The 14,074-nt window shown below is 42.0% G+C and overlaps 1 protein-coding gene across 2 annotated transcripts; it reads left to right on the plus strand.

Moving 5' to 3' along the window:
• The first annotated feature begins 280 nt into the window (after positions 1–280).
• On the plus strand, positions 281–10,789 carry HSD17B2 (hydroxysteroid 17-beta dehydrogenase 2). Of its 2 annotated transcripts, none has more exons than XM_019619814.2 (5): positions 281–683; positions 4,239–4,451; positions 4,601–4,786; positions 6,960–7,097; positions 7,592–8,161. In XM_019619814.2, exons 1-5 carry the CDS (start codon positions 425–427, stop codon positions 7,927–7,929), a joined length of 1,134 nt encoding a protein of 377 aa, XP_019475359.1. In that variant the 5' UTR covers positions 281–424; the 3' UTR covers positions 7,930–8,161. The 2 variants fall into 2 exon arrangements, with proteins under 2 accessions (XP_019475359.1, XP_003209903.1); XM_003209855.4 differs by lacking the exon at positions 7,592–8,161 and adding an exon at positions 8,190–10,789 and having other exon boundaries at positions 289–683.
• Positions 10,790–14,074: the final 3,285 nt, after the last annotated feature.

Genomic DNA, 14,074 nt, shown 5'->3' on the forward strand with positions numbered 1-14,074 from the left:
GAAACTACACCCAAAGTTTTCATACAGGACTTTTCCCATAAATCAAGCAATTTGTTTTTTCTTCTTTTTTTTTTCTTTTTTTTTTAAAAAAAAAAACCTCTCTAGGGAAATGCACTTTAAAGACACACAGAACATATAGTGGTGAATTTTTTCCCGAAGCCCAGTGCTTGCTGCACCATGTCCATTCCCACTGCTGTCAATCATTACCCAGCCAGCACATTATGCAGAAGGTGGAGCTGTCAGGCAATAGGAATAAAAGGTAAGAAAAGCCAGAAGGCTCCTGCTTGTTGCAGATGCCAAGGGCGAGTGAGATTATGTCAAACCTTTACAGTCCCCTCTCCCTGCCCCACCCCTCACCCTGCCCCTATATAAGTGGGCTGCAACCAGCAGCACCTACTCTGCCTTCCTGCCTGGTGCCTGTGTGATGGATGTTCTCCCCAGCAGTGCCTTGGGATGGCTCTGTGTGGCCATCCCTGTGCTTTTTGGGCTCTGCTTGGCCAAGAGGAGATACAAAGCCCATGTGCTGCTCCAAATTGTGCTGCCTGCCTTGCTGGGACTGCTGTGCGTGGCTGTGCTGGGCACATGCTGGGGGCTCATAGTGTTCTGCAGTACATGGCTCAGCTGCTTGGTATACCTGGATGCAGGGCCACTACCTGTGGGTGACAAAGCTGTGCTCATCACAGGTAAGGGGCTTGGGGAACAAAGATGGGCTCTGCATGAAGGTGTGCTGGAAAAGTTTCTGCTCTTCAGGTTGGAATTCTCTGAAATGCGTGTTTATAGGCAGTACTTCTATTCTCTTCTTGTTTTACTTGCTTTTCCAGAGATGTTTTCTTTCTTTTTCCTTGTTCTGAACTTAAGTAGAAAAACATCTTAACAGATGCCATTATTTTAAGTATTTCATTTAATCCTTACAAGTAGCTTTTCAGATATGCTTGTGAAAATGTCTGGTTGGAAAGAAAGCCCACAGAATACTTACAATGGGCTAATTGTTGAGGAGAGACATTAATTTCTGGGAGTCCTCAAAACACTCCACTCATGCCTTACTTCAATTTGCTGCACTGGATGCTGAGGTACCGCTGTCTTCTGATGCGCTGTGTACACTGTGCCTGTAATTCAAGGCACTGCTTTGGTGCTGTCTCTATGAAACGAAGTATGTTTGGGAGGGAGTGATTTGCCCCATTGGTAGGGGAAACTCAGAGCTGCTGAGTTAGCTTTGTTTTAACACTCTGAGCTACTCAGGATGGCCTTTGTTTTTCAGGGATGGCATTTTTGTAGTTTTGTGGCTTTACTCTTGTTTCTTCTGAGACTTCTGGTGTTGCTGTCTGTGTTAATCAGGCTTCTGAACTGGAAAGCCCACCTACTCATTCTTGCACTAACTTAAAAAAACAAACCCATTATTTTTTTTTCTGTTTTCCCTATGGGAAGCTGAGTCAAGTTGCTTTGGATGATTGAGCTATTTATTATATCACTTCACTTTGTTTTATAGGGACTCCTGGAGGTGATTTAGAGCATCCTGACAGCACTGCTGTGGGGATTAAATACAGAACTCGGAGCACAGGGCAAGCATGGGATTTCCTCTCTTCTTTTTGTAGCCAGGGTGAAAAGGGGCCCTGGGCACGGGAAGGGGCAGTGCTGCTCTCTGTGAGCTGTCAAATCAGCAGTTCTTCAGGAAACACTTCAGAGCTTATCTCTAAAGGGTCAGAGTTAGAACAGTACCAGGCAGGGAAGAGCTCTGGCTTACGATGCAGCGAGTGTGTGCTTTCTTTGTACCTGTGCTGCAACTGTCCCAAACAAATGCAAGTTCAGACACCTCTGGAAGCTGATGCAGCTGCAGAAGCTCTTCTGGGTCTTTTTGAATCCAGATGGTATGCAATCAATCAGACCCTCCTCAATCAAAATGAAAGTTTTACTCAACATGATTCTCATGATTCTCAGTTGCTCTGCCTGCAGCACTCACTTACCCCCCCCTCCCCTTCCCCCAACCTGCCTTTGTGGGAGAAGACACAGGTGCACAGTGACCTTAAATCAGTTTTGGGATCCTTTTCTCCAGTTTAGAAGAGACCTGAAGCAGATATTTCATGGGAAATGATTTCCTTGCACCATCCATCCCTGAGTGGAGTGCTGCAGCTGCCCCATATTGCCCACGGCTGCCTCTGGCTGGGCACACAGTGACCTCAGTGCTTCTCTCAGAGCTTTCAGATGTGGTTCTGGTCATTGTGTGCTGCTGTTGTCTGTAATTCACACCAGCAATTTGACAGTCTGGTTGTCCAAGTGCTCTTTCACACAAGCAACTGCAGGTATGTGAGCAGTCTGAAACACAGATGGAATATCTCCATTTATCTTCATGCTGGGACTGAGTGCTTTGTTGTCCACAGCTGTGGCCCCAGGCACAACTGGGTTTTATAGACCCAAACTGAAGATGCAGGGTAGCAGGATTGTAAAAATTCTTGCCTTGATTATTATGTTTTGAGTGGGATGAACTTCTCCAGCTCAGTTGGTCTTTCCATTCCTGGTGTGTGCCCTGTGTTCCTGATGCTCAGGGTGAGTTGAAGAGAAGTTCTTAGTAATGATTTCCTCTCTTAAAACAAGTTTTCTAGTGATTCACAAATGGCTGTTTTGTCTGTGGGGGAAATCTCTAATTCCTCTGCCCGCTTCCCAGTTCAAGCTGTGTTGTAGGGCTTTTTCTTGTGGAATATGCAACTCCGTATCTGTGTCCCTACTGGAGAGGATGGAGGAGTCGAGATTTGAGCCAGAAATCTGATTCTTAGTGGAAGAGAGAAAGACAGAGCACCCCCACTTACCCAGAAATCCATCATGTCTTTGAGGTATCTGCAGGCCTCCTCATGTTTCCTAGGAATTTCCAGGAATGTAGGCTTGTTCATTTCTTCCAGACCAGGGCTGTGAGAAGTGAAATGTGATGGATGTCATGGTCTAGTACATTGTCAACAAATGGTAGATTTCAAAAATGCCAGAAAGCATTCTTTAAAGAAGGGGTTCAACAGAGCATGAGTAATTTGTTTCAACATCTGGTGCTGACTGATCCAGGCACTAAGTACATCTTTCTTCCAAATCACCTGGAATTAATTTTTTTTGTCTTTCAGTACTAAAGTCTCATTTAGAAGATAAAACCCTGAAATAGAGATCTAGCACGAGTTAAGATGAGTCTCCTTGGCACTCAAGCTCTGTTGACTGAGGATTTTGGGTGCAGGAGCTGGCCCATTATCAATGGTTGTAATAACTGCTTTTGTGTACAGGAATTGCAGATTAACCCTCATAGCTTTCTGGTAAGGCTACACGGGGAAACTTGCACTCCTTTGCAAATGAGGAAAAGGCAAAAAGCCAACTGAAGTCCCATCCTTTTGTTTCATGTGTGGGTTTCCACCCATGCCGCAAATGGCTTTGAAAGTTGGCTTACTCAGTGGGAGGATCTGTACGAGCCTGATTGTTGCTGTGTATTTACATTAGTGATGTCTTGTGCGTTTGGCAGTTTGTTGCTTTATATGTAAACATAAGTGCTTACAAAGTCTGATACTAGAGAAGGTTTAAAAAAATAAAATCTAAAAAAATCTGATGCAAGTTTTCACAAATCAAATAGCTGGTGTAACTTGGTTTAGCCTAAAAATGCCTTTCTGGAGTTTCCTTAAGGCTTGAAAGCTTTGAGTTCTTTTGCAGCTAAAGACAAAGTTGCTTAGCTTTAGCTTGGTGGTAGCCTGCAGCCAAAAGTATTCATCAGAATGATTCAGATGGTAGATATTTTGCATAAAACAACACAACTTCCTTGAGTTAAGATGTGTAACTCAATTTAATTGAATTGCAGTGCCCTATAATGCTTTGTCCAGACGAGATTTCACATTAAAATCTGGATATATTTTTTTCTAGGTACTTTCTTATCAGGTTTCACCTATTAGAGTGTTTGTATTAAATCAACTTGTGGTTTTATTTCTTCTGTATGCAAGGAATGAGTCTTAGAATCTCTGTGGGACAGTATAAGCAGTTACTCTCAGCCCTGAGTGAGCAGGGGATGTTCTGCTGGTGTTTATTGAACATACAAAGAACCACCTTCTCACTTCATTACACTCAAACCTTCCTTCCTGCTCTTATATGCATTTCAGTCATTTCCTTTCATCTTTCTTTTGGTTACATCTGTGTATGTTTTCAATCAGTGCTGCCTCCCTCTGTGTTAGTGATGATGATGACTTAGAGACACTTCAAGTCTATCTGTCCTTGGATTCTTTCAGGAAGTGACACTGGGATTGGACACGCATTGGCCAAATACCTGGATAACCTGGGGTTCACTGTGTTTGCTGGAGTTCTGAACAAGGATGGCCCTGGAGCTGAGGAGCTGAGGCGAACTTGTTCCCAGAGGCTCTCTCTCCTACAGCTGGACATAACCAATCCCACCCAGGTCAAGGAAGCCTACCTGCAAGTCTCAGAGAAAGTGCAAAACACAGGTACAGCTTTTGTGGCGTTGTATGGGATACTAATCTACTTACTGAGAAGCTATCTCTTACCTGTTGGCTTCGTGTCTTATGTAGGTTATTTCCACCCCAAAGACTGTGGCAGCTAAGGCATGTGTATTTTTGTTTTCTCCTCTTCCCAGGGCTGTGGGGAGTTGTGAACAACGCAGGCATCCTGGGCTTCCTTGCTGATGGTGAGCTGCTGCCCATGAACATGTACAGGCAGTGCATGGAGGTGAACTTCTTTGGAGCTGTAGAGGTGTCCAAGACCTTCCTGCCACTACTGCGGAAATCCCAGGGGAGGCTTGTGAATATGTCCAGCATGGCAGGTGAGCTGAGTAGAGCACCAAGAGAGGGTCTGATACAGCAGGAAAAGCAATTCACGTCCTTGGCATAAATTCTGAGGAAGATGTTGGTTGGTCTTGCTCATAGACATACCCAGAGAATTAGTACTTAGGTGATCAGCGCAGGCTCCTGTTGAGTAGGCTGTTTTCAGAAATCAGCCCTTGAAGAAGAGTTTAAAATAATTAAAAAATAAACTGCTATATAGAATTATAAAATTCTGATCGTGTGTTGTAGGTGCTGTGAGGGATAGCTCTGATTTTTCTTCTAGGAAGATGGGCAATGAAACATAAAATTTTCTAGAACACATTCCAGTAGAAGTCTGCCAGCCTTTCTTTGTGCACTCTTGAAACACCATGGCGATGCCCAAAGGCTTTCTGACTTATGCTAGAACAGGTATTCTTCCACTTAGGCTGGTTACAGCCAAAGGCTCAACTGGGCTATTTTTTTTTTTTTTAATACAGTGGATTGAAATTAAAGTAGAAACATATTAGGGATAAGTTCATGACTTTTGCTGCATGCATTTACTATATATGCCTTTATGACATAACCTACTATTCTAGGATGACAGCTGAGTTTAAGATGCAAGAGTGGGAGTAATAGCAGTATCTGGTAGCATTCTTGCTCCTCAGCTGTTGGCTCATTTGAAAATGAGACCTGCTAGAATCAGGATATCATGATGTTGGAAGGTATTCTTGCAAGACCTCTTCAGGGTTTGCCATATCACCTGCTTCCCAATTTTTCTTTTGCCCTGTCTGCTTGGGTTCTCACTTGTGTGCAGTTTGTGTCTACTTGAATCCTGCTGTATTGCCAAGGTGGTACCTTGTGCTGGTGGCTTACATCAAGGATATGGCATCAGCCTGGCTTGTGGCGTTGTCATCTTCTGTCTTTTTTTCAATTCCAGGAATGCTTTTGTACCTGCAAACCCATCTTAATGGCTCATTGCTAGCAATGAAGTCTTGATTTTTTTTTAATTTTTTTTATTAATGAGGGACCATTGCCCTTGCAAGCCCAGAAACAGAGGACAGATCTGTTTTCTGAGCACCCAAGTGAAGCTTGTATTTTAGGTGTTTTGTGGGAGATGTCTTGATTCTTGGCACGAGTCCTCAAGCTGTCTTACAGGGATAAACAGAGCTTTCCTGAGCTGAATAATTTGCTGTTAAAGGAGTTAATAATGACCTTGCTTAAACTATAGATGATCACAGATGTTCTGATTTGGGTAAACAGCTTCCTCTTAACATGGGGTCTGAGGGTCCTTTGGTAAAACATTAGCAGAAAAGTTAGTGAGGTCTGATTGTGCTGAGCCTATTCCTGCCTGCAGAGAGCTACATTAACTGGATTTGAGGTTACCCTGACCTCAGAGGGAGAGTGTATGTGATTCAATTGGCTCAAACCAATTCAAACTCATCTTTTTTTCAGATGCATACGGGAGAAAAATTAACATATGATTGGCCCGACTTCTTTAAAGGAATGATTCTGCATGTGGAGCTCCTGTAGTATCCTGGTTCTTACAGTAAAACAAACAAACAAAAAAAACCAACTCAACAAATGGCACCAGTGGTTGATCAGGAAGTTTGTCTACATTCAAGGATTTTCTTTTAAAGCTCCAAATACTGAGACAGAATGTTATGTCTGAAATGGAGGCTCTTCCAGAGGTTGTTCTGGGCTGCCCATGCAAGCAGGAGTGGTGTGCCTGAGGAAAAGGGGTGCCTGGTTTTGTAAAGCTGGAGTTGAGATTACTTGCTCTGTTGTAACTGTAGTTTATAATAGGAGCTTGAAATTCATGCTAGTGACATCAGGAATAGCAGTATTAATCTATCCTTTCACTGTTTATATGAAATAAAGCATTATCTGTGTTTTGGAAACCAACAGTTGTATTGCATTTGAGGGTAAAGAGTGCTGCAAATTACACTTCGTGTTTTCTCTTGTAGATGATATCTTACAAGGAGTTACTGAGCATAAATGCTATAAGCAACTGCTAATTTACAGCGCACACTTTTTTTTAACCTCCAGAAAGAAACAATTCCCTCACTGACTTGTCTTTAACCTCAGTGAGAGCCACGTAATTCTGGCTGTGGTATAATATTCCTCCTAAATCACTGAAATAAAGGCTGGAAAGAGCCAGTGTTAAGCTTTATCATGTTTATATTGCTCCTGCAGGAGGCATTCCACTACCGAGGTATGCTGCATATGGAGCATCAAAGGCAGCTCTGTCCATGTTTTCTGGAGTAATGAGGCAGGAGCTTTCCAAATGGGGAATCAAAGTTGCTGCAATTCATCCATCAGGCTTCAGAACAGGTTGGTGTCTGACACTTTAGATAGTTCCTGCCTCTCTTTTCCTGCAGCCTCATGTCCTCAAGGAGAGCTCTGAATGAGTCTCAGCACTTTCCTATTCCTCATGTTGATTACAGAAATTAAGATGTGTTCTTTTGACTGCTGCTCCCCTCCAGGACTCATATCTTTGCTCTGGTTCTTTGCTGTGGAAGAGTTTGAGCAGAGGTCTGCATTAAAGAATACCGTAACCTTGTTATACCTTTCAGGTGATAGGCCACAGTTTGTCTTCAGAATTTCTCTGTATCTTCCCTCTTCTAGTTGGGGGGCGGAGGGGGAAGGCAAAAAAAAGAAATGCAAACCAAAACATGCTCAGTACTGCCTACTCAAAGTTCTGGTGACTTCACAAAGAATTCCTATGCCAGTGAAAAGCAAAACACGTATTTTTTTTTTTTTATAAAAGCTCTCTCCCTTGAATGCTTACCTTCCCGTGTGACACTGGGCTCTGCCAATATCCCCAGGTTTCTACCTTCAGGAATCTGCTGTGCTATTGCCAGACTGTTGGATGGGAACTTCACCTGTCAAGACAAGTCCCAGTGTTGGTGCTGTAAATATTTATTTAAAGATAAGTCTTCATTTGCAGTGCTTAATTCATGCATTATGCAATAAATGCATTGGAAAGCAACTGCTTTCATTCTTACATGATGAAAATAATTTTTTTAATCTAATACAAGCTTCATTCTTCATGAAACAGCTTATTAAAATACCAGTGCCTCTCATGAGAGAGGCACTAGGCCAACCCGATTTAATCTTGCCCATCTTAGTTTGCCTCTCTTCTTTCAATGAAATCTCCTATTAATAAACACTAATTAGAAATACCTGTTTAAAAAAAGAGTAAGGACAGAATGACATGGGAGGAAAAAGATACTGGTAACAGAACAGTGTATTAACACCGTGGAGGTGTTACTAACCAGGTGTTTTGCTCTTCCTTTATGCAGTTCAGAACTACTGTGCCTCAGGGCTCAACGGTGAGGGAGTGCTTACTGCCTACAAATCATGGCTTAATTTTTTTTGTAATTAACCCCAAACTCACTTTCAACCACGGTGTTGCTGCTGCAGGTATCCAAGGCACATCAGAGCTGTGGGTGAAGCAGGAGAAAGAACTGTTGGAGCACCTCTCAGTGGATGTGCAGCAGGACTATGGCAGGGACTACCTGCTGGGGCTGAAAAACTACCTGCTGCGTATCCCTATGTACTGCGATGTTGACCTCACCCCTGTGCTGAGCTCCATCCTGCATGCACTGCTTGCCAAGCGACCGCACAGCTTGTACACCCCAGGCAAAGGGGCTTATGTGCTGCTCTGCATCTTCTGCTACTTCCCACTCTGGTTCTATGACTTCTTAGTTAGTAAGTCGCTGAGACTTGAGTCCATCCCAAAGGCACTGAGGACGTCGGAAGCTGAGAACAAGGACCTCTGAGGTATCCACTGGCATTTATCAGCTTTGTGATCACTGTGGAAAGAACTCTGTTTTAGGGCTCTGCTAATTATTGTACTGTCTTTGGTATATGGGGTTTGAGCTGCCTTGTGAGTGGAGTGGAATCTTTGTGTTAAGAGCAGCGTTCAGGAAAATGGTGGATAAACAAATAGAAAACACAAGAATGGTCTTTCTGGAGTAACTGTGGTGTTTCCCTGTTTGTCTTTGGTGTAAGTTATCTCATGAGGTTATATAGCCCTTGTATGCTTCAACAATCACTACCAACACATGGACAGATATCTAATTCTAACCTGACTTTTAATAAATCTTTTAGATCACAACCTTTCTAAACCTTAGAAGCTGCATATTCCCATCACTAGAAAGCCTTATAAATGTTTAATGTACATCCTTTTCACTGCAGCTTCAGTATTCCTTTCTCTATGGCTCTCTTGCTGTTGGACCTGAGGAATGATTGACTTTTTTTGCCCAAGTTCTGTGAAGTATTGTTGTGATGTTTATGATGTATCCTCCCTGGACTGAGCAACACAAATAGTATGGGTGGGGGGGAAACGAACAAAGACAGATGAATATTTTTTTACCAAGATGCCAAGCATCTCTTTCCTGCAGTGTATTACTAATAACAGTGACGTTGGCTGCTAATTTCATGCCACTGTTTAGCCTGTATTTGCTGCTTCTGCTTCTTTATCTGTAATAATTAGTAAATTGATCTCGCTTCTCTTTAGACAATACTTTATTCAATTTTGTGGTTAATGAAGCATTCATGACTCAATTCACTTTTTTCCTGAACGCTTGCCTGTTTTTTCCTGTGTTTTCACTTGTCCCATGAGTTTGTGCTTTTGGTCACTGCTCCTGAATCCATTTGTTGTTGCCCTCCTCTGTGTTCCATAGAACCCTTTCCAACACCTGAAGTTGAGTAGTACTCTGTTTTCCTACCTCATCCCCTCTTCAGCATCAGCTGATATTTGTAAGGCTGTAATGTTCTGGAACAAGCCCCATCCCCTGAGTTCCCTGTATCTTGCTTTGCTTCCTTTCATGTGATGAAGAGGAGAAGCTGTTATGTTCTGGGCTTTTAATATAGGAGCATTTTTTCCTATCCAGATATTCTCATCTTCTGTCATAATCCTACTTGCAATTACATAGTCCTGATCAAAAGTCAATTAAATTTGTGTTTGTAATACTTCTGTCTCCTTTGTGTACCTCATACAGCAATACCAGGCTCTATATGTGCCCAGAGGATGCTCTGCAGACTTGGCTCGCTATTTCAATTTGTGTCCTGGTTTGGAAATCCTCCTTTCCTGTACACCCTGTTGTTATTATTGCTTTTATCTATGGTGGCTTTGCTCCTTGGGGGTTTATATCAGTCCCACTCATAGATGTTTTTTATGCCATCCTTTCAGGAAGGTACAACTGCAAATGTTTCTCGCTCAGGAAGTCTGTGACTGTTTCAATCTCTGTCAATTTCTACCTTTTTATTCACAAAACTCTTTGATCTGCCTCAAAATGTATAATAAAATAGATTGCTCTGACTCTTTTGGCTCTGTCTTGACCTTGTACGCTACTGGGGACTGCTACAACCAGCAGGGCTGAATCCTGGCTGCCTTCAGAGTGAGGGAACCGCCTGACACCTTGTCTCAATCCTGGATGGAGTTGTTTGTTTTTCACTTTGCATCCAGTTGAGCTGTAACTTGGGTTGGCTGGAGTTTAGCCCTTAGGTGCTCACAAACATTATAAACCCAAATTCCCCTTGGCAGCCAGTTCACTGTTTTATGTGGCAATATTCATAACAATCCTTAATCACTGCTGCGTTATTTGGCAGCAGTTATAAAATGCAAATATTTCTCTCCTTTGCTTCCTTAATAGGAGTATTACCTTTTGTGTTGCAAACCTATTAAACTAGGAGTTCATGTGTAGGATTTGATTTTTATTTTTAAATTATTTTAACTTTTATTTCTTGGAAAACTTATACTCTAAACAGCTATTTTAGACCTCCTCACCTAATGAGGAAGATGCTTTGATCCCACAATCACTTGGGACTAAGGTTACTAGTGTTTCATTCCTATAGGGACTGTGCTTCTAAGAATAATTGTTGTAACATATTATTGAATTATTCGTTGTTTAACAGTTGCAACATTAAAGATGATTTTCTGTTGTTAATGGCTTAACTAGAGAATAATCCAAGCTGAAAATGGCTGGTGGCTGTGAGAACAGGAGACTAAATTAAGGGAGTTTGTGGTCAAAGTGCTTGTGTCTGTATTAAAGCTGATGCAGCTCCTGCTCTCAGGGACCAGTGTCCAGGTGCTGTGCTCTTTCCCTTCCTTAAGGGGTGAAGCTATTTTGGGAGTGGGAGGAGAGGAAGGGAAATGGTGGTTAATCTACTTGAATATGTAACTTGAGTCTGTTTTCAAATTCAAGTCTAATGAAAAGCTTCAGAAAACTGAAGAATGTGGCTACAGCCTGACAGTGGGGATAACAAATAATACCTTAATATATTACACTCCTAATCAGGTAAGTAAATATTAAAAGCCATATGTATATAGTTCAAAAGAGGTTATATTCAGCAGAAATCATGATTAAAAAAAAAAAAATTATACACTTCCCTCTGCTCTAAGCTCTGGAATCCAGGTTGTGACTGAGGAGTAAATGCTCCCTGCCACTTCTTACCTGGCCCATCTCTGACTCCCATTCTCCTAGTCTGCATTTACTTCTCTGGCTCACATCTTGTCTTGGTTAATGTGAGCAATTGATTTTTAAGGTATGTAGCCTTGGTGAAACAAAAGATGAATTATAAAGTCTTTATTTTTTTTATAACAACTTTATTCTGGTTCCATTTCTATGGGCCCCCTGATGACATCCATATCTGTTGTGTGCTTCTAGTTTTGCACTGCAACCTGAGAAGAGCAGTGAAATATCAGGCATCTTTGTGCTTATGTTATAGGAGAAAGCTGTGATGAGTGAGATTTGGTGGCCATCTGCTGAGGGAACAACTCTGCATCTCTTGGTGCATAAGGCTGACTGTGTGGCTGGAGGCAAGGAAGGCAATCAAAGTGTTGAGAGTTACGGTGCTCAAATGAGGGCTTTGAAAAGGGATTTTGGGGTTGGGTAAAACTAGGGTTTATCCACCCAGATCAGGGTGGGTTGCTGAGGATTATTAGCTTGTATGGGAATGGGAATTAATCCCAAAAATGCTTTCATGCTCTGAGTAAGAGGGTGAGCAGACCTGCTGCTCCACATCTGGCCATCTGATGCTGGTACCTTGGTGAAGGTTGTGCATGACTTTTGTAGTTCATGCCAAAGTCATAAAAATAGCATAACATCCATCTCTATGTAATAATGAAGAATTGGCTTTAGAATTAGTAGAGGCCAAACACAGGAATGAGGGGGGAAGAAGCAGCTGCTTTTTCTCATTTAATGTGTGTGATCAAAAGCTTAATTATTTCTAAATGATTTAAAATATATGTGACTGCTGGAATGACTTCATACCAGAAAGCACATGTGAATGTTGGAGAAATCTCCATATTTTGCCAGTTTGTCTCCCTGCTATCCTGAAAAGAGAGTTTGACTTCTAAGTTCCTATAAATGAGTGCCCTGGCATGCAGAAGGATGGTTTTGCTTATAATTAAGAAAAGTCACAATGACTCCTGTACACATTCTTTGTGTCAAAAGGATGCTTCCAGGGAACTCTCAAGTCTCAGTAATATCAAAATTATCCAAAACCAGAAGCAGTACTAAAATGAGTCATGGTTTCCTCTTTTGAGGAAACCTTGTGGCAACCTTGAGGCAGTGGGCTTTTACCACTGCAAGAGCGGTAATTACTTTGATTTTTAAAGCGTGCCCAAATCATAAACCAAATATTGCTGGCGTTTCATGGCAGGAGACAAGCTTTAAATAGGATAAATGGGATTTGAGCATGTTGTGTAGGTCATCGTAACCTAAAGTAATGAATCTAGATTAACAACCTTAGTGGAAGTAATTGCTGTAATATAGATAGTCTACATAGGTTTAATGCCTAGGTTACGTAGATTAAACAATCTAAGTCTATATGCCTGTCCATCCTGTTGCCTTTGGCTTTGGAAAGAGTGCTGAACTATTTCAAAATAGGAGGTGAGAGATGAAACCACGATCAAGGGATGTGAGAAATAATGACCTAAAGAAAACATGAGGGAGGTAAGTACAAATGGCAGTGAGAGAAGTGCAGGAAGTAAGCATGGTGATGCTAAAAAGAAGGGCCTGAGCAGGCTCAGCTCTGGGTCATGGTAACCTGCCTGCTTTCTAACACACCTTCTCTATCACCTCCTTCAAGACTTGACTTTAGAAAGTGCTACTGAAGAGACAGAATGAATGGTTATAAAATTGCCCCCTTCAAAGCCCTTCTAGCGTTACTTGCTCTTGTAACATCCCATCCCATGAAACCCTGGGACAGACATCATGACTGGAGTTGGCAGCAGGGATGGGGCAGCGGCTCAGCAATGCTCCCAGCCCAATGCACTCCCACGGGCTCTGGGTGGTGATGAAAGGGCCTGGTTGTTTGCTCCTGCACACCTGGGAGTGGGGAGGGGGTGTTGGCTGTGAGTCAAAGCTCATCAGCCCATGCAAGGCTGGCAGTGCTTGCTTATTTGCATTCTCTCTGTCTGGGGAAAAGAAAATCACGCTGTACTTTTCATAATGGGGGAAAAAATGTATTGCCCTTCAGTCATAGTAATTTCCATTACAGCAATCTGGGAGAGTAGAAGTCATCTGCGCCATGTTCCCTATGGGCATGCACTGTCAGCAGTAAGTGCTGACACCAATCCGTGAGCACGTGGAAAGTTCTGTTGCATGCATGACATAGTGCAAAGTCAACAAGATGAAAAAGAAGATGATGTGCATCTGACTGAGAGCAACCCAAGGGTGACTTATTCCACTGTTGTGTGGGAGAATCTTACTTTTCCAGAACAGGTGTAAGAAATTGCTGTTATTGCTTCTGTACGTCTCAGAAAGTATCTTAATGCCTCTAATTTCTCAAACAAACACAATTCACTGCTTGAAGGATGAAATCCTTAAAGAGCTCATTTAATTAAAAAGATGAATGGGGAAAAGCAGAGCAAATAAGATATAATTATTGTTTTAATGTATATACAGCAAAGTAATCATGCTGCACATTGGGCATAGATTAAGGGAATAAGAGGCTTAAAAACTTGGCATTTTCAAAAATGTTTTATCATGAAAAATTGCATTAAAAGCTCATATTGGGAGTTGGCTCTTTCGTGGGCTCTTCAGAATTACAGCCCTGTATTAGTGCATGAACACGTGTTTCCCTTCTCTCCAAACTCTCTCACTATGATTGCAGATGAGTTGCATTAGATATTTGCACAGAAAGTGCAGTTGTTGGAACTAAAAAAAAAGGAAAAACGCACAAAAAAATGACATTCAATTACTTGAAAACATCACTTTGGGCCATGCCATCACTCCCTCCGTATTTTTTTTTCCAAGTATTCTCATGGGCAGGAAAAGGATGATGATGATCATTTA

Source organism: Meleagris gallopavo, chromosome 13 (genome assembly GCF_000146605.3).
Source record: "Meleagris gallopavo isolate NT-WF06-2002-E0010 breed Aviagen turkey brand Nicholas breeding stock chromosome 13, Turkey_5.1, whole genome shotgun sequence".
NCBI lineage: Eukaryota > Metazoa > Chordata > Aves > Galliformes > Phasianidae > Meleagris > Meleagris gallopavo.